Source organism: Grammomys surdaster, unplaced genomic scaffold (genome assembly GCF_004785775.1).
Source record: "Grammomys surdaster isolate TR1022 unplaced genomic scaffold, NIH_TR_1.0 195, whole genome shotgun sequence".
Classification (NCBI taxonomy): domain Eukaryota; kingdom Metazoa; phylum Chordata; class Mammalia; order Rodentia; family Muridae; genus Grammomys; species Grammomys surdaster.
This window is the reverse complement of record NW_021604640.1, coordinates 44584-64804: the sequence shown is the minus strand read 5'-3', so window position 1 is coordinate 64804 and position 20221 is coordinate 44584. Positions and strand designations below refer to the sequence as shown.

Below are 20221 nucleotides of genomic sequence, written 5' to 3'. Positions count from 1 at the left end.
AGTATCCTTTATTAGATGTAAAGAGTACACATTTCTATAGGTATACTCACAAAATTGTGTGTGTGTGTGTATTTTGGTTTTTAGAGGCTCTGTTGGTTTAGTAAAATGGCAATAATTTATACTGTATAAATATCACTATACTGCAGAGTTTTATATCATCATCATCAGTTATCATGCTAGCTCTTTAGGATTTATTAGAGTCTGAAATGGGAGTACCTCCAGTATTGATCTTTTAGCTCAGATTTGCTTTAAGCAACTGGAGTTTTTTCCAGTTCATTATGGAACTTGGGAGGGTTTTTGCTTTCTATGAAGAATGCTCTTGTCTTTCATAATTGACATTGCATTGTATCTGGAAGTTATTTTTTTAGGGCAATCATTTCTCAAATATTAATTTCTACATTTTATGATTATTAAACATCTATCCATATTGCAAGATTTTTTCTAAAATCCTTTTTCTTGAGATTAGAAGTTTGTTTTCTTCTTCTTGGTTATGTTTATTCCAAAATGTTTTATTTTTTCTTTGATGCTATTGTGAATGGTGGTATGTCTGTGATTTCTTTCTCAGTGTCTTTGTTTGTAGGTTTATATAAAGTCTGTTGATGCTAGTAAGCCAATTCCTTTCCTTGCCATTTTGCAGAAAGTGTTGATTGTTCTACATGTGTTCTGGTATAATTTGAAGGCTCTCTTAAGTATATCATGTCACATGATAATAGAGATATGGTGAATTTGGTTTTTCATATATGTGTGTTTTTAATTTCCTTCTGTCCTATGTTGCTCAGTGTAGTTCTTCCAGCATGACATTGAAAATGAGTGGAGATAGTGTGCAGCCTGTCTTTTTCAAGGTTTTAGTGGGGTTTCTTACAATTTTTCTACATGTAGAATGATGTTAGCTGCAGATTTGTCAGAGATATGTTTTAATATTTTAAAGCATGTCTCCTCAAGCCTTACTCTCTGGGAGTTTTATTGTAGAAGCATGGTGTATTTTCCTTAAGTCTTTTTCTTCATCTACTGAGTTAAATATGAAATTTGTGTCATTATTTCCATTTCTATGGTTTATTATGAGTATAAAATGGTTGATGTTGAAACATACCTTTGTAGTGCCAGGGAAATGTTAGTGGCCTTCCTCCAAAAAACAGACAGGAGTGTCAGGAGTCATTATTGGACAAGCTAGTAACTAGTAAGTGATCATCCTGAAATGGCTTGCCTTGGATTATTATATAATTTGTAACAAGTGAGCCTGATTCAACAAGGCTGCAACTGACCCTAAGATAGCAATTAGGGTTGTAATGTCTAAGATTACTTCAGCTATAAATCTCTTAGGTCATGAAATAGAATTAACAGTCTGTACCAAGGCAAACAAGGCAAATAAAGCATTATATCAAGGCTGTGAAAAAGTAATTGGTGACAAAACATAAGGTAACTAGTATACAATGAGAAAAGACATTATGACACATGATGAAGTTATACAATTGGTCAAATAGCATTCTGGTAGGAAATGATACATATAAATTTATATACAACAATTTTATATCTCCTGTATCCCCTAGGTATTGAATTAAAAGTCCATTCAGATGCAATCAGGAATCATGTCTTCAATATCTTCTTTTGCTGAGGTCTCTGGCACGGGTAGAGAATCTGCAGATGATGATGGCTGAAGCGGGCTTGAAGGAAGTGGCAGATGTGGAAGTCTCTGTCCATGGAGAAGGCCTGGTACAATCAGCTGGTCTGGCATCTATAGGGTCTTGTAAATATATAAATAGAGCTTCTCCTGGACAAACATCCAGCCTTTTTAAATTATCCAGTTAGTAGGTCTTTATTTTAGTAGAGGCTTAAAATGTTTAGAAATGGACTTTCTTTTTTATAAAGTATGATGAGGAAATGAATAATTATGATTTCATTTTGTAATTTAGATGTCTATATCTTTTAAGGTCTGATGAACTTATTCCACAACAGCATGTCCCTGTGAACTATAGGGAATGTCAGTGGAATATGAGAAACTAAGAGTCAAACACCAGTTTTTAAATGCTTCTTAAGTTTAAGCAAGGGCATTGTCTGTTTTTAAGCCCTTAGTATTATAAACTAATGAAACAAATATTGTATCATATCTTTGAAAGTTTTCCCAAGTTAGGAAAATACACAAATCACAATGAGAATTAAAAGTCTATACATACAGGAATAAAGGCTAACTTTCTAAAGACAGGTCAAGTGTAACATTTCTCTGTTTTAAATCATAAAGACTCAGTCATCAGGGGTTAATTCCCAAGCTGAGCTGACAGCTCTGCAGGAATGCAGGAGCAGTTTCTCCTCTAGTACAATAGTGATTTGTAATGTAAGATTTTACTAAGTTACCTTTGTAGGAAAAACAACAAGCCTTGGTTAAGAAATTAAATCAATCCTTACCTTCATTTATAGGACCAGGAGGCATAGATTGAACTTGAACATGTCCAACAGAGAAAAGGCAATTTCTAAATTGAAGCAAGACTTGTAATACTGAAAGTTGAGGTTAAGATTGTAAAATAGCTGTAAAACAGTTACAGATTTTTAAAAAAGGTGTTTGTCCTTAGTACTTAAAAGACAATGGCTATTGTCACTAGATCCATTTGTATGCAAAGGTTTTTTGTAATGAGGGAAATTTCTTTTAAGATCTTAATAATTAAGGTAACCTGTTTAAGGAGGAGTCATAAGTAAATTTTTTGTGGAGGCTCAGTCCTGTGCTGCCTGGGGTTGCCTGCTGCAGCTGTTGGATAGTCCTTCTTTGACAAATGGATTGGTCACCTGATGCTGTTGAATTACCTCTATTGTTTGAGTGACCTACCTCAGGCCCCTCAAACATTTTCTTTGATTTGATAAGACTCCTGTATATTTACAGTGATTACAGTAGCACCAGATAAGGCAGTACCATTTTTATGAGAGCTAATTTGGCACTCTTTATGCCAGTGGTACCCTTTCAGACAAGGATGACATCCCGTTGGATTGCTGATCCGAGTGGGGCCAGGATAATTTAAATTTATGGCATCTCCTGCCTTACCAGGACGTTGTTTGCTGATATATGAAGCCTGAAGTATCAGGCTTGTTACTTGAATAACTTTTGTGACCCAAGCCTGATTTATTAATTTTTTGTGTCATTGATTAGCAATATTTTGGATAGTGTTCTGGCCTTGTGAAGTTGTTGTAATAGGTACACCTTGAAAATATGAAGTAGCAACCTCAGTACATGCTTTAATAAAGTCAGAAATATTTCTGGAGTTTTTAATTGTCTTTAGAAGAGATTGACAAGTGGGTGTAGTATTCTCAAGGATCAGTTGTTTTAAAACAATATCTTTTGCCTCAGAGCTAAGAACCATCCTCTTACTGCCTCCTTTAGCTGAGCAAAAGGTTCTTCTGGTTTCTGCTTTATATTATCAAGGCCTTTAGTATTTGCATCTCTATTAAGCAAGTGTCTCCATGCTTCTAGGGCTGCAGCTGATTTATTTACTAGAGCTTCCTTTGTCATTTTTTGTTGCCTTGTTTCTTCAAACCACTCCCCTGTACTCATAAACATTTTATATGTTAACTCTTTCATTCCTCTCTTTTTTTCCAGACATCTTAGATAACTCTCTTTGAGCCAAGTTCTTATATGTATCTATCCACTGTAAAAATTCATCTTTAATTAGATAGGCTCTGGCAATTTTAAACCAATCATGAGAAGTCATAAGCAATTTAAATGCCATAGATATTTAACAAGGGATTCTTACCCTCTTTGTTATTCTGTATACTCACTGGGAAACAGCCTAACAATTTACCCTCTTGCTGAGCTTGAATTATACCAGCAGCTGATCCAATAGGCCCTTTTGGTTTCTTTTTACATTTTTCAGGCAGTCTTGTGGAATGACTTATATTTAAATGCTGCATAGTAGGCCACTTATGTTTATGATATTTTGATGATTTCTTTTCAGAGTCAGATTCCTCCTCTGAGGTTGAATTTTCCTCTTCTGATTTACTCTCTCCTGAACTACTTTTTGCAGACTTTTCTGTCAAGGTATAAACATTTTTCTTAGAATCCTGAGCAAGACTGTAGTAATGGAATCTGCTAAAGAGGAGGTGAATCTGGTGCATCTTGGGCACCTAAGGCCCTTTTGTCATCTGCTAATGTTTCCTTAAGCACATTCCAAATTGAAAACGCTGTAAGGGGCATATCTTTTCCTCCATTTTCTGAAAACCAGTTTTTAATATCTGACCCTACCTTCTCCCATGTATCCACATCTAAACTTTCCCTTTCTGGCAACCAAGGACTGAATGTAAAAATTGAAGTCAGTCAGCTGGCTAGTGTTAACTTTCATGCCTTTTTGCTTAAGAGTATGCTTAATAATATATGCAAAAAACCTCTCTGTTTCTAGATTTACTTTGTCCCATCCTGATTCACTTTGCTGCTAGCAGTATTGTTGGAATTTCTGCTGGTAGCTACATACTATTTGCACTTAACAGGGTCAGTACCAAATAGCAGGCCTGTGCCTAATACTAGGCAATAAAACTCCTACTAAAAGCTACAGACAACTATGTATTTATCAGTAACATGCTGGATGCCTTTTTTCAGGCTGAACACACAGATTTAATTCTTAGAGCTAAATATTTAACAGCAACCGATAGGAGTGCCTTTTTTCAGGCTAGGGGTGGGGTGGGGTGGGGCAGCTTTGCCTTCTTTTTAGGCTTGGGATTGCTTCTTTCAAGCAGGACTGCTTTTCAAGCAGGATTGATTTCTTTCAAGTGGAGATTGCTTTCTTTCATGCGGATTTGCCTTCTTTCAGACCACTCAGATTACTCACCTGTCCTGAAATGATTTTCACTGTATCAGCAGGCTAGCTAGGCCCTAGATGAGACTCCTAGCTCTTCAAAGATACACACAGGATTTTTCGGGGGCTTACCTCAAGAGGTCTCTGTTCAGAATCCATAAGTATTACCGGGGGCCAGCCCTAGCATGTGGGAGAGATCTTCTTTCTTCTTGTTGGTTCTTCTTGAGGTGGCAGAGGGAGAAGAGCATTGGCGGGTGTAAGACCTGGTCTTACGAGATATTTAGGGTTGTTGTAAAATAAAATTTTACTTACTTAAGTTACTATGCTACTGTAGTTGACCTGCCTTCTGAAATCCTCTGAGGACAGAAACTGCAGTTTTTAGCACTTATCACCTCATCCTAAAAATAGCCAAGGATTAAGTAAATAGCCTTTGTTCTATCTCAGCAGGAACTGCTGGGCACTAACTTTCATCCTGCTAGTCAGAAGTCAAACAAGAAGAAAAGACACTTAGAGATGTGTTTATTATAGAGTTTAATACTAAGTGTAAAAAGTTTCCTATGAAAGCTATCTAAGGCAAAAAGTGGAAAGGTCCTAAGTGGGGAAAAGGAAAACTTCTATCTCGGAAAAGGGAAAAATTCTATTCTATATACTACTCTAAGTGGGGAAAGGCAAAATATTCTATTCTATCTCTCCACTGTATCTCTTCCTCTCATCTCTTTGTCCTCAGTATTTAAATATCTTTCAGAATACATGATCACATGTTACAAAGTTCATCACAAGTTCACACCGAAATTGAAATCATAAATTGAAATAGAGTATTACAACAGAGAATGTTTACATGCATATCCATTAGGAGTAAACATCCATCACCTGTCTAGCTCCACAGGTTCCCTGAAGATTTAAAACTTTAACTAAGTTATTAGTGAAGTTTTGTATAGATAAACCCAGGCAATATAAAAACATAAAAATATTCTCTCCTAACACCTATAATAAATTGTTAGTTCTCTTCTAATAGCATTTGGTTAATTGTTTTACAAACTCTTGAAATGTGCTCTGAGTATGAGTAAGTCTGGTTACTATCTAAGAGCAATTAAGTGATGACACTTGGGAGAGTGGCAGAGTTCTTATTGCAGTTTTGACTATCAGAAAAGGACCTAATAGAAGTCCCATTATAAAAGAGCTTAATTATCATTGATATAATTTTAGGAATTCTTATAGGATCATCATTAAGACTTAATAAGTCATCTATTTGTCTATATAGCATCACTACAAGACAGTACATCTTCATGGATCTGCAGAGGTCTGCTCCAAAGGGGTGTGCCATTGCTTATTGATTGTTACATATGTTTAATAAAAATAGAAGAAGCATATTAATAGCAGGAATATTTCCTAAAATAAGTTCCTTACAGCCTTGCTGAATAAGAGCTCACTTGTTGCCGATTATATAATAATCCAAGGCAAGCCATTTCTGGATGATCACCTGCTAGTTACTAGCTTGTCCCATTATGACTCTTGACACAGGAGCCAATCTGATGCAACTCACAGGAGGATCTTTATTCTATTTGAGCTAGCTTGGGCCCCTGCAATGCACCACCATCATGCAGGATGGATTTGGTGTTGGTAGTGGGAGCCTTGAATTTCTACCAGGGCAAGGCTTTATAGTAAGCAGCAAGAGGAGGTAGGTGCACAAGCATCTAATTAGAAAGCTACTGTGGCCTTTAACATAACTGGCTGGTGCTGGGAATCATATTATAAACGTAATTTATATTCCCCTTATATTCCCCTCTGCATAGGTGGTCATTAGGTAGCAGGTGGGCTTGTAACCTGGGGGTACAGGTTTATTGGGGGAATAACCTGGAGACACTGGTCTTGTTAGAGATTAGCATCTTGTTGAAAGTGTAACCTGGAGACACTGGTCTTGTTAGAGATTAGCCTAGAAACTGGAGCTAGGCTAGAGTTTTGTTGGGGGGCAATGTGGAAACTAATGCTTGGTATGAGACTGTTAATTTACCTGAGTTCAAACTTAGGCTAGGTTCTCTAAAATGAAGATTGGACTTAAAAGATTTGGTCTCACACCTTTACCTCTAAAATAGAGACATCTTCATCATAGTGGATGATCTTGTTATTGGCATATATTCACTCTTCTAGTATTTTCTTAAGTATTATTACACCTTTACTTATCAGGTAAATAGGTAAATTTGTGTGTGTGTGTGTGTGTGTTTCTGTGAATTTCCTAATCAAAACTATTAGAGACAAGATTTCAATACCATCTTCAGTTGGTAGTACACTCAGAGAGAAATTTCTTGCATCCAACACACTGTAGAATGTGTTTTGGTATTTTGATGTTGGTGATTTTTTTCAGACATAATCTGGTAACGTCCCAAAACACACAAGAACATGCATGTGTGCACACATGCATACACACACACACACACACACACACACACACACACATCACAAATAGCCATCTATTCAAATAAATATCTATATTCATAAATAAGTTCTAAATTAGAGTTTAGAGGCAAAGTAATAGTATAAATTAGTTGGAGAATGAGGTTGAAAATAAGGTAAATGAACATGGATTTTACAAAATTTTCAAGAAAATGCAAGTAATTTCTGGGTCTGTGTTCAGCCCCACTGCAAGGCATGGCTGCTCTAGAGGCTAAATGTGGGGAGCTTGACTGTGATTATCTCACATCACAGCAGCTGGACTTCAGGGGAGCTCAAAAACACTTCTCCAAGGGTAGGAAAATACAATCTGAGATATGGGAAAGCCAGAGGTGGGGTTCCCAGATCCCTGGGCACCCAGTCACCCCTGAGGTGCTGCACAGAGGAGACAGGAATGAAGGATCAGGGATCCATAAGCCTGAGAGTTGGCCAGGACCCAAGACTCCCAAACTGTTGGACATCTAGCCATCTCTGAGTCAAGAGGAGTAAGGATCAGAGTCCAGGGCCCCCAGGATGAGGATAGCATCTACCCTAGAGGGATGGTGGGGGGAGGGCAGCTCTGCCCTAGCTTAGCAGTGATTGTCCTTAGTTTGGCTTCAGTTGTGGCTGAAAGCACAGAGAAGCCTTCTACCACAGGGTTAGGCTGCAGCTCAATAAATAGTTCAAGGCCCCCTTTGTGCTCCCCATGGTGATTCTTGATGAAAGAGACAGTCCATGGTTCTAAACTGTTTGTTGACTGTTCATTATGGAAAATGAATGCTTATCAACCTCTCACGGTGCACCTGAGAGAGGTTTTTTTCTCAGGGAGGAATGTCTGGGGAGAGAAAGTTTTGGCTAAACCCTCAGGGCCTCTAGGTATCTCATTAGCATGGAGAACTCTGTTCTGGGCTTATGTGACCACAGGTTATGTTTTCTTATGTGGGAAGTGTGGCATATGTTCCAGGCCAGAAATTTGGCAAGGAGTAGGGAGGCGAGTATCATCTCAAGTGTAAGTTTCCAGGATCTCAACCAGCTTTACCCACCAAGCTTCCTGGAATGGTTTACTGTCCCAAATGTTACTATAATTTTCTAAAGTAGCATTATTTTACAAGACACAGAGAGAAAAGTTAAATAAAAGCTTTCTCTCAACAGAAAATAGACTATGTCATGATTTCTTAATCATATCTACTACTTATGGATGTTACTTAGCATCTGTTTCATCTTGTTCAAGGACATGTTCCACAGCCTCAGAGAACACTTCATCTGAATTTGCTATCTTGATAGCTGACAATATTCTAAGGAATCATTGCAATACATACACGAAAATGTAATATATAAATGCATATTTGTAGGGCTTGGTATTATGGAATATAATTTCAGTGAATATCCTATATTCTTCAAAACTGATTGTCTCACATTGTTATGCCCAGATCTCAAAACCACAAAGACCACCAGGACTCAATTCACATGAGGGTTTATTCAAGCTCTGTCCGCAAACCTTCCGTGATGCAGCAGAATAGGTGAGCACCACGAGGTCTGGGGGAAGAGGCTTAAAATAAAAGATAAAATCTCTTTTCCAAAAGCTGTCTAAGGAGATTACATTTTGATTACATATTGTTATGTGAAAAAAAACTGCAAGCAGGTTAGAGAAGGTTTCTTAGTCTTGGCATTATATGATTGGATAAGAGGTTTATGGGCAAGTTGATTTTTTTTAAATGAATGTCTCTGTTAGGTGCCAAGGCTCAGCCATCTGGAGAACATCTGACCATTAATTAATAGCTGCTATAGAAGAGGAGTTATTAACACTTTTCAGGCCCAGAGATGTTGATAGGGTTGTTAGGTAATGCTATCTTCTGAGGGAGAAAGGAATGTTAATGTCTTAGGACCAGTAATTCCCAGCAGCTGCAGCTGGCTGGATATGTCTCACCTTGGGTCCTGATTCTCTATCTCTGGACCTTCACTTAGGTTTCTCAGTTTCTCAATATGTATATTGCTTAAATATATCCAGACCCATTTGCTAACTGAAGTGATAAATCAAAATGTAATCTCCTTAGACATATTTTGGAAAAAAAAAGATTTTATCTTCAATTTTAAATAGTGTAGGCAGGGCTAAAGAGTTTGTTATGTGAAATATTCTAGTTTGTTAGGATAATTCAACATCATATCATGATTTATAGAGGAAAGTAAATATGAAACAAAACATAAAATTTATTTCTGTGGTTTTCTTGCCAATGGCTTTCAAGTAAGTGTGACATTTTCAAATATTACAAGAGTTTCAGTAATAAGAATATCATTTGTTACACCAGAGTGATTTTGAAAACTATATTTAGTAAATATTTATATGCCTTTTGAATGAGACTCTTTTCACAAGGCCATTATTGCTACTTGAATGATTTTATTCAGTCATTCAAAAAGGAAGAACAACTTATAGATCATGAAAGGGAGAAATAAAGGCAAGTCAGGAATTTGGTATGCTGTATCCTTCATGCACAGGGAAGGAAAAATTTATTCTGATAGGAAAGGTGAATTATAGATGATACTGATTCCATGGTCAAGAGGTTATGATGCATAATTCTCATCCCATTATCTGTACAAATATGAAGAGAACAATTAACACATTCTTGGGTTTCTAGAGAACAAAATTGAATCCAACAACATAGACTATAGTGAAAAATGTACAGAGTCAGTTTCTGTCCTGGAATGCACCTGTGCCTTGTACTTTGGATTCTATAGGAGCAGGTTCTAAAGTAAATAATGGCATTGTGTAGTCCTGCATTAAAATTTGGACAGAGTTTTCAAAGAATATATTGATAAAATAAAAAAAAACTTATACCTTGCCTATGGCAAATTATATTCCACACATCATATGTAAAGAGAATGTTTCAAATAACAAGACACAATTTCTTGATGAATTAATCATAAATATAAAAATATTACCATTTCTGAAAGAGATAAAGTTCCTTAGTATTGTTCTATAAATAAAATCATTCTCCAATTCATTCTTGTCACTATAAGAATTTTAACTTTAAAAGACAAGTAATAGTCTGTATTCATTTTCCCTCATTTTGAATGCAAATTATTTTCACTCACATTTTGATCTCAAATACTTTATACACTAAGCCTGGGTCAATTCAAATATCAAGATAGGAAAGCATGGCTTTTGTTTCTACTCACCTGTACATGATACTTTCTGGACAGGTATCTATGAAAGAAATTGAGTGGAGTAAGGAGTGACAGAACTGGTATCATAAACATATAAGTATAGATCCCCAATGATTATTCCTGGCAATGATTATGTAATAATAAGATATAATTTGATTTCATCTAAATCAGGATATATATATATATATATATATATATATATATATATAGAGAGAGAGAGAGAGAGAGAGAGAGAGACGGAGAGAGGGAGAGAGAGACAGAGAGACAGAGAGAGAGAAATGTATGTATATGGATATATACAAGATATAACAAATATTAACATGCATAAAGGGTACCTATAGTCAGAATTTCTCGAATGTTTTCAAGTGGAATGTCCTTTTCCTTAGCATACTCAGCAAGCTGTTCCTTTCCTTCATTAGTTAGAGGGCCACCTTTTCCTGTATTGCATGAATGACAATGTCAGAGATCTGTTCATGAAAATCCTGCATAATGTACATTCCTTCCTTTGTATCCCATATGCAATGGTAAATCTCAACTTCTCTGTAATAATCCACTGTGGATGGGTTAATTCTGTCAATAAGGATTACCTCAAGTGCCATGTACACATTCAATAACATTTAAACAGAAATAATGATATCATGTTTTGATATTTTACTATTCACAAAAGTAAAAATAATGCTTGTCTAGAGAACTCACTTATCTTAATCCTATATACTTTCAAAAACACAACAGAGTCTTCAAGTAGTTTCAATGTAGCCTTCACATGTTTCCTAAGTCTATACCCTAGAGTTCATGCTTCAATTTTCTACATATTTAGTGAATTGACACTGCAAATAGTCTGAGATTAGGGAGAATCACATTTGCTCAATATTGTCTAGGGAGGAAACATGAACATGAACTCTTCCAATCACTTCTTCTACCACCCTAAGTCTTCATGGTCCAAGCTATTGAAGTTGGTAAATGCACAATGTAGTTATCAGCTAGCACAAAGGACTTTGTAAATTCTATAACACTGTATTTGGGGTGAAGTTGGGAAGATCTGACTTAGTCCTTATTTGTGGAGCAACACTTTTGATACTATTTCAGAGATCCACTGCCATGCTTACCAACAAGGAAAAGCAATTTTGTTCTCCGGCTGGCTCTGTCCACATTCTCACTATAAAAGATTAAGTACTCTGATGTTGCCTTCACAAGTACATACTGATTTTCACCTTCATCTGTAACAGTAATGGAAATATTTCAAGAAAGTGTCATTCATGTTTCCACACAATTTGATGTCACCTGTTTGCTGCTAAATTTTCGAATTTACTCTGACTCTGGCAATCTTCTCTGGTTCAGTAAAACATGACCCTAGTGGGCATAACAATTCAGGAAGGCAATATGGTGACAAAACCTTTCAACTAATTGAAAACTGATTATGATTGTAGGTACACACAATTTTGCTTTTATCTGAATTCCTCGTGTCAAGACTATAGCACATTTGGCTGTGTGTTCCTGACTTTTTCCACCAGGTCTAAAGGCCACTTGTCAATTTCATGAGCGTTTAAAACCTTGGTGTTCACCCACGGTAATACTTGGTGTGTATATGTACACATTTTAAAATTAGAGAATATTAATTACTAATAGACACAAAGAATATCACCTTGTACAATTATTGATGAAAACATTGTAAAGATGAATGTTTTAGAGATTACCAGATATTGATATTTTGTGAGGAAAAAGTGGGTTTTCTGTGTGTTCCTGTTCACATGTGTGTACATGTGCCTGTGTGTACACTTGTGCATGTGCTTCTGTTTCTGTACTTGTCTGTGTGTGTGCTCATGCTTGTGTGCATACACTTCTGTATCTACATGTGCATGTGACTGTGAGTGTACATATGGCTGTGAGTGTGCATGTGTATGTGTGTGTGCATAGTGCTTTTGTGTGTGTGTATGTGTGTGAAGTGCTCTTGTGTGTGTGTGTATTGCTTTTGTGTGTGTATGTGTGTAAAGTGTCCCCCCCCGTGTGTGTGTGTGTGTGACGTCCACTTACTGACATTTAATAAAAGATAAAAGTTGGTCAAAAGAGAGAAGAAAGATTTTAGGACCATTTCACTTATTATTACAAGACTACTTATCATCCATGTAAAGATAGGTAAAGCATTCACTCACCAGTTGACTGTGCCCTTTGCGTTTTAAAGATCAAACCAACAGTCAAATTGTGTATAACTTAGTTGAATAATGTTGCTATTATTTAAAGATTCTTACAAAATTGAAATAATCAGTCAGACAACCTTAAACAAAATTTGCCCATACTTTTCAAAATTGAAGTTTTTAATTCAGTGGCCGGAATAAAATGATCTTTACCAAGAAAAAAGATTTTTGAAATAACTGTTAAGTAAAATATTTATCTTTCAAGGGTGATAGATCATATTTGTAATGTAAGCACATGGGAGCCTAAAGCATGAAGTTGGCAAAGATATTAGAAGCCATGGAGTCCTTGCATGGAGTAGCAGGATTGACAAATGACAAAGTGAGATACTGTATGAAAGAAAAACTAGTAAAAGTATCTAGAAATAACTTTTTCTGTGGGAAAACTCTTGGAAAATAAGTTGTTAGAACTATTCACATCTTTATGTAATAGTGTTCTTCTCCAAGTAACCCTCTGGTGACTTACAATGTATTCAGATTAGGCAGCATATCTCGCTGGATTAGAAAGATTAATAACTAACCAAGGAGCCAAAATTGCTCTAGATCCAAGTACCTTTGGGCTGCTGTAGTATCAGAATGAATGTACACAATCAGAATAGTTCGGTCATAGAGAGTGTTCCCAGATACTGTACTTACACAGGTTTATATAAGTATGACCATCTTCTTGCAGATACCCAGTGACTGTGGTCAATGAGCAATATCCATTTTGCCTAAAAAAATCAGAGAGAGAAACCACAGTTTAGTCTTCATCACTATTGAATTCATATTAAATATCTTCAAGTAGTATAATGTATTTGAGGAAGTACTATGAACAATGAAGTTTTCAGTATACAGAGATAGGAACTAATTACTTATTCCTTGAGTTTACTAATTTCTATTTAGAAACCATCATCCTGTTTACATTCATATACATATCTTTCTTCATTGTACCAATTTTGCCTCATGCTATACACTGATGACTTCCTTATCCAAAATTTACTCTTCATTTCATATGTTTCAATACGCTAATTTGTATGTTCTGCTCAAGCCAAAATATATGAGAATATTTATATGTCTGTATTCTAAATGCTTTCATTTGTGACCTGAATCTTCAAATTTTGACTATGAGAGAGAAATGATTCTAAGCATTTTCAGATTTTAGGTGTTATGGACTCCTGAATTGAACATAGTCATCTACATATCAGATAGAAAAATCTTTAAACATAGAGCCTCAGAAAAGGGGGTTGCAAAGTATATATCTCTGACCTATTTCTGGAAGATTCTTATGACATCACTAATTGAATAACATAAAGTGTATGACTTTGACGTAAATGGTCACACCATCACCTTACTACAGAAGAGTTCTTTAGAGTATTCTATATCTAACACAGATGATGATATTCAAAGGCAACCCTCAAACCACAAGGTTCCCTCAGGAATCACTCATTGAATTAGAAAGAGTGTTTATCTCTCTGTGTGGTATCCAGAGCTGTTCCATCACAGAATGATATAATTGCCTGCTAAAAATAGGGCCTTTAATTTCATGACCAATAACAAAACTTTCTCCTGTGAATTTCACAGTGTAAAGGGAGAGAAAAGTAAATTTACATTCTTGATAATATGCTTACTTGATATAAAATTCGACATTCATTACTTTGCATCCCTCCTGACAAGTAATTTTACGAACAAAGAGTTCCAGAGGACCACCATCCTCTATCTTGTCTTCATTATCAGCAGCAATGGCAATGGTTCTCCATTTTCCTTGAAGCTGAAAAAGCAACAACAATGGCAAAAAATAAAATCCACAACAGACCATTAGAATGTGTGTTGGTGTACTCATCTCTAATATCAATACCTGAAATACTTAAACTGACATTAAATATCAATCAATAATCAATAATATTTCATTTATTAGTTGACAATTATGCTTCTTGAAATGAAGCACAACCCAGAGCAATATGATGACGTGATTAACATAGAATCATGGACCTAAAACTGCTCAGCTTTTATCCTCATACACTCTGCAAATAAAAGCCCTTATTTTCTTTATTTCACTGGTTTTGTCCTAGAGAAAATCTGATTGCATAAATGTACCTAAGTGAAAGACAGAAAGATTATTTCATGCAGATGGATTTGCATAGACTGACTGATGATATATCACATCCATAGAAATATGCTATTGGGGAAGCTCACACATAAGCACAGACATGCATTTACCTTAGCATGAGCCAGTCCAAATGCCAATGCCAGCAGGAAAAATTTCACCATCATGATTCCTAACTTTGCTCTTCTGCAGATGCTCAAATTAGGAAAGTGGTTGTGGAGGATCTGAACTTACAAAGCTTTTTATACAGTTATTTTGAAGGAGGAGCATGAATTCAACCAATGATTCACCATCTCAAAAACACACATCTGTCCAGTACTTCCCATTGGGCACTGACGGATAGTGAAGACTTCATGTCCCTGAACTAATAAGCTTACATTTAAGGTCAGGACATGCTATGTTGATTGAGCATTCCTGTTAGAGTGAAGGAACTACCACTACAGTAATATTTATAAGTAATGATTTTGGTCTAGTACTATAAAGTGATAGATAAAGGTCATAGTACATACACATATACCCCACACGATTCATTTAACCAAAGTGACGTGTATTTTAAAATACATTCTTAATATTAGCCTAATACTGTACAGTTAAGTGAATTTAAAACTGTGGCTTGAGCAACAAGAACCATAATCACAACATTCTCAGAAGTCAAGATATTAAAAAATAAGGAGGATCTCCTTTAAGAGTTCAGTCATAAGTCTTCTACTACTTTTAAGCCTTTCTATATATTGACTTCTTTCTTCATTCAGTATATTGTATTCTACTATCATGAGTACAGACCTACAAGAGAAATCTTGAAACTTATTTGAATAAATAATAGAAAATGTGGTAAGATATCCCCTGGTATTAAATACAAGTATCATTGATGAAAAGAAGCCTATGCAAGTGTAAAAAAATCTATTGAAAAAGTACTTTTCAAAAAGATATAGATTTGTGCAAATGAACTCTATACAGTCTGAAAATTGTGCTTTACATTTTTTAAAGGAAAGACTTGTCTGCCCAGTTACATTTCGACTTTCTTATACACCACAACCAAGATACGTGTTGTCCATATCAATAAGATCTCATCATCTGTTTTTCAGAACAATCAGGAATAATTTCAGCACTCTACAAGTACTTTTTTATCCTCTAGGGCTTCACTTGGAACACATGGAATTACTTATAGTTAGCACTGTTATATATATATATATATATATATATATATTAATGACATATGACATCTAGCTGTAGCATTATAAAGTGTTTAAGGTCTGTCCTTCAAGATACTTCCTATAAATTATATTCTATTTTTACCTCTATCTTTTTATTTTGACATTATTGTTTAATTACATCATTTTCCACATCCCCTTTATTCCTCTAAACTCCCATATGTGCCCTTTTATGTCTCACAATTTTGTTACCACTTTTTTTTTTACCAATAGCCATTATATTCATGAGTATATTTATATATGTCTATGTGTATATATGTATATGTACACACTCAAACATGCACAAACACTAATTACCAACTGCTCAGTCTGTTTAATTTCAGTTGTACATGTTTTCCGAGCTGATCATCTAGTATTGAATGACCAATTGTTCTCTTCTTCCCACTCTCAGCATCTCTTAATTGCCTGTAGTTCTACTGTAGACATGTAGGGTTCTGGGTTTTTTTGATTTACAAGTTATAATTTCTATTTTTCTAATTGGGATTATCTTTAGTCATGGTGATATTTTAAGGGTGTATACAGCTTTTGACATTATTAAGAGGCATGAATTTACACTCAACTCTCTTCCTCTATACTTTTTAATCTTTCAATTACTTCATGTTCAAGGAAGCCTGGACATTGCATATGGAGGGTGGATTATAGGTGGTACTGCCATCATCAACTCCGTATTTTGGTTTATTGTAATCTTCTTTAATGGTCTCCATCAGATCCTCTACAACAAGACGATCCTATGTTGATGAGTGTATCTGAAAATCTTTTTTTTTCATTTACTGAAAATAGATTTTTTGTCACATAATATATACTGTTTAAGGTTTTCCATATCTCTATTTCTCTCAGTTTGTCCTAGACCTCCCCTCTCATCAAGATCCATTAAAAGAAAAAGGCTTCTAAGAGATATAAATAAATAAAGCATAATATAGTAAGATAAATACATTAATATATCAAATTTGACAAGACTTGCAAAAAGAAAGAAAAGAGGCCAATTAGAGATACAAGAAAGAGATAGAAACTCAGGAATTCCATTAAAAAATCCACTGAATTGAAACCTATATATGCATATGTATACATATGTGTGTGAGTCCACACATATGTGTGTGAGTGTGTGTGTGTATGTGTATGTGTGTGCACGCAAAGTCATACAGAGAAAGAATGGAGTAACAATATATCAATAAAATAAATAAAATTTAAAACAGTAAATTTTTATTTTTCAGTAAAGGAAACCCTGACAACATTGTAAGACAAGGAAACTGCAAAGTTGGTGAGTTAATGTTCTGTTGGGCACCAACTCCTGGGCTTGTAGCTGTCCTTAAGTATAGATTGTTTCTCCAGTGAAACTCCCATAGACGAATGTAAGTTATTATTTGAAAGTGATTATTAATTGAAGATTGCTTTTGGATTAGGAGTGGGGAATGTCTTCACTTCTCCTTTTAGCTCTAACCAGATCTGGTGTATACCAGGCCTTCTACATGTCATTTCAGTTTCTTTGTGTTCATAAGTACATCCATCGTATTCACTTAGAGGGACTTATAGCTTGGTGTTCTCCATCACCTATGGCTCTTATTATCTTTCTCCCTCCATTTACACAGGGTTTTTCTGAGCACTGAGAGAAGGAATTTGATGGGGATATCTAGGTTAAGGCTCACAGTTTCAAGGACTCCAATGATTCCTAAACCTTTATCTGAAGTATGGAGCTAGGAAGAACACAAAAGACAGACATGGCAAATATGTCTTTCTGTTTCTAGGTTAACTTGCTCAACAAGATCTTATACAGTACTTGTCATTTATTTGCAAATGTCATGTGCATGATATTCTTTATCATTGAATAATATTTCATAATATCTGTGTAGAATTTCTTCATTGGCCATTAGACAGTTTCAGGGCCTTTAGGTTATTTCCATTTCCTAGCTGATATGAACTGAGTAGCAATGAAGATGGATAAGCAAGTATCTGAGAAAAAGTACATAAAGTCTTTTGTGCAAAATCCAAGAAGGTGTACAACTGAGTCAAATGTTACATTCACTTTTACTCAGTAGAAATTCTCCACACTGTTTTCCAAAGTAGGTGTACTACTTTGCAATCCCATCAAATGGTGTTTCTGACAATACCCCCCCCCCTCTCTTCCTGTGTTTGTCTCTGTGGCCCTTGTTCTCTCTTCTTTTTCAGCCACTATATTCATGTCACAATCCCACAAGAAATACACTGAATATTTTTTTGAAACTGTATTTTTTTAATCATTTGTATATTCTGGATATTTGTTCAAAGCTAGCATGTTTACATGCAGGGCCTACACTACACTTTTCCTGTTTGCTAGATGGTAATGATCATGGAACATCACAATTCTTTTCTGAACTAGAGGCTACTGATAGGTTCAGGGGTTAGAAGAATGCTCCCTTTTCCTAATTTTCCCACTTGTGATGTTAAGTGGGACCAAGAGTTAGTTCTAAAGCCAAATTGACACACATAACCCTGATTAAACTCATATAGCCACAAATAGAACAAAAAAAAATGATATTGTGAATGGAACCATTTGGATTCAAGGAGTCTGACAAACTTGAGATTATAATTTTAGATGTGAGAGCAAAGAATTGTCATAATGCTTTAAATTTGTGAAATTGTGAACAAACAATTTTTTTAAAAAAGCACATTACTGGAGATACCCATGACAAAATGCATATTTGAATTTTTTTTTTTTTAGATTTATTTATTTATTTTTTTTGAACATGAAATGCTTTTTTATAGCATGTTTTACAAGGGGAGGGGGTAAGAGGGGCCAGGTGGTGGAAAAGTACAAAATCTTCTTGGCCTGTGCCTTGAAACATGTCGTGGTCTATACGGTACACTGCCTTGAATTATGATCTACCTGCTGTTCTTCAGAAGATATGGTACACTGCTTGAGTTATGGTCTCCCTGCTATTCTTAAGATGATATGGTACACTGCTTTGAGTCTATCTGCAGTTGCTAAGCAGGATCTTGCAGTTGCCAAGCTTCAGAGGACAGACCATATTTGAATTTTTTAAGGTAAGTTGTTGAATACAGAATAAATTTGAAATTCTGAGACATTCTGCACATTCAGGTTTGCAGCTCTGGGCCCTAATTCCCCTATAGTCTTTCTCATGCAATCACTCCACACTGTTCCCCAAACAAATCTATTGATATATGGCACTCATGGCATGTATGTGTTCTCTCAAATTATAGAAATCTAAAAATAACATTTGAAGTTTCTTTGGTTTTCATTCTTTCTTCATGTGCATTTGTTTTCTGTTGCTTGCCAATAAGAATGAGAGGATAATTCATGTTATAATCCAGTTACAGATTGATGATATGATTCTCTGTTTGTTGATCTTTTCAAACCAAATGGATGGTTCACTGACTTCTGTTTCTCAAAAAGTCAGCTAATTTCTTGACATGATGCTCAGGATCAATATGAACAGAGGAAGGCACCTGTTTGTTTTCACAGTTCACAAACTCCTGTGTGGATTTAATTGCCTCCACTACTTTGCCAATAATCACACATAGTGTACATTGTGTAACACATGCTTTATGATTTTATATTCAAGTATTGTTTTATATTTTCAGAAAGGATTAAACAACTTATAAAATGATTGCTCCATTTTGTTATTTTCTAGTCTTTATGTCGTTACTCATTTATATTTTCTTATTTTTTATTAATAATATTGAATTCCTTTATATAGTCTAAATACCTGTGCTATTATACAAAGTGTATTTAAATATGTTCTTAAATTTTTAATCAACTATTTATTTGTTTGTTTGTTTGTTTATTTTATTCTGACACCAAGTCTCAAATATCTACATTTTCATAAATTGAACTTCTGGACCTCTACTGGCCCCCGCGGTCCCTCCCGTCCCCCCGTTCTCTCTCCCTTCTTCCCTCCCTCCCTCTCTCTTTCTCATTCTAGCTCTATCTCTCCCTTTCCCTCTCTTTCTGTCTACCTATATCTCTATCTCTTTCTCTATCTCTATCTTGCTCTTCCTTCTTTAAAAATATAGATACTTCAGTGAAGATCTTCCTAAAAAATTTTCATCTCTCCTATATCCAAGACTTTAAATCTTCAAGTGATCAGTTATTCTTAAACTTTTCACGTTTTACTTCTTAAATATATTGACATCTGATATTCCTGGATGCAACTCTATGAACTGTGTAAAACGATTCAGGAGTTTCTGATTACGGATACTCATTTTTTTTTCAAAAAATAATTATATTGTGTGGAGTGATTTTTAAAATTCAAATGTTTATCAAAATCTTTCTTCATAGAATATCCTCAAGAAATACGCTCTTTGTCCTTGGGCAAATCTGCTCTTTAATCTGAGACATTCTGGGTGTCCTTGCTGTAATAAATCATATGCATTTTTATATTTATT

The 20221-nt window shown here is 35.3% G+C and overlaps 1 protein-coding gene across 1 annotated transcript in view; it reads right to left on the bottom strand.

Annotated features, from left to right (window-relative positions):
* Positions 1-14797, bottom strand: part of LOC114623252 (odorant-binding protein 1b-like) — a 38582-nt gene extending 23785 nt beyond the window's left edge. Inside the window, exons 1-5 of the mRNA XM_028769940.1 lie at positions 14744-14797; positions 14155-14294; positions 13184-13257; positions 11465-11575; positions 10694-10795 (exon numbers count right to left, since the gene is read on the bottom strand). Coding sequence (XP_028625773.1) covers positions 10694-10795; positions 11465-11575; positions 13184-13257; positions 14155-14294; positions 14744-14797 — 481 coding nt within the window. The remainder of the gene's footprint in view (positions 1-10693; positions 10796-11464; positions 11576-13183; positions 13258-14154; positions 14295-14743) is intronic.
* Between the last annotated feature and the right edge of the window lie 5424 nt (positions 14798-20221).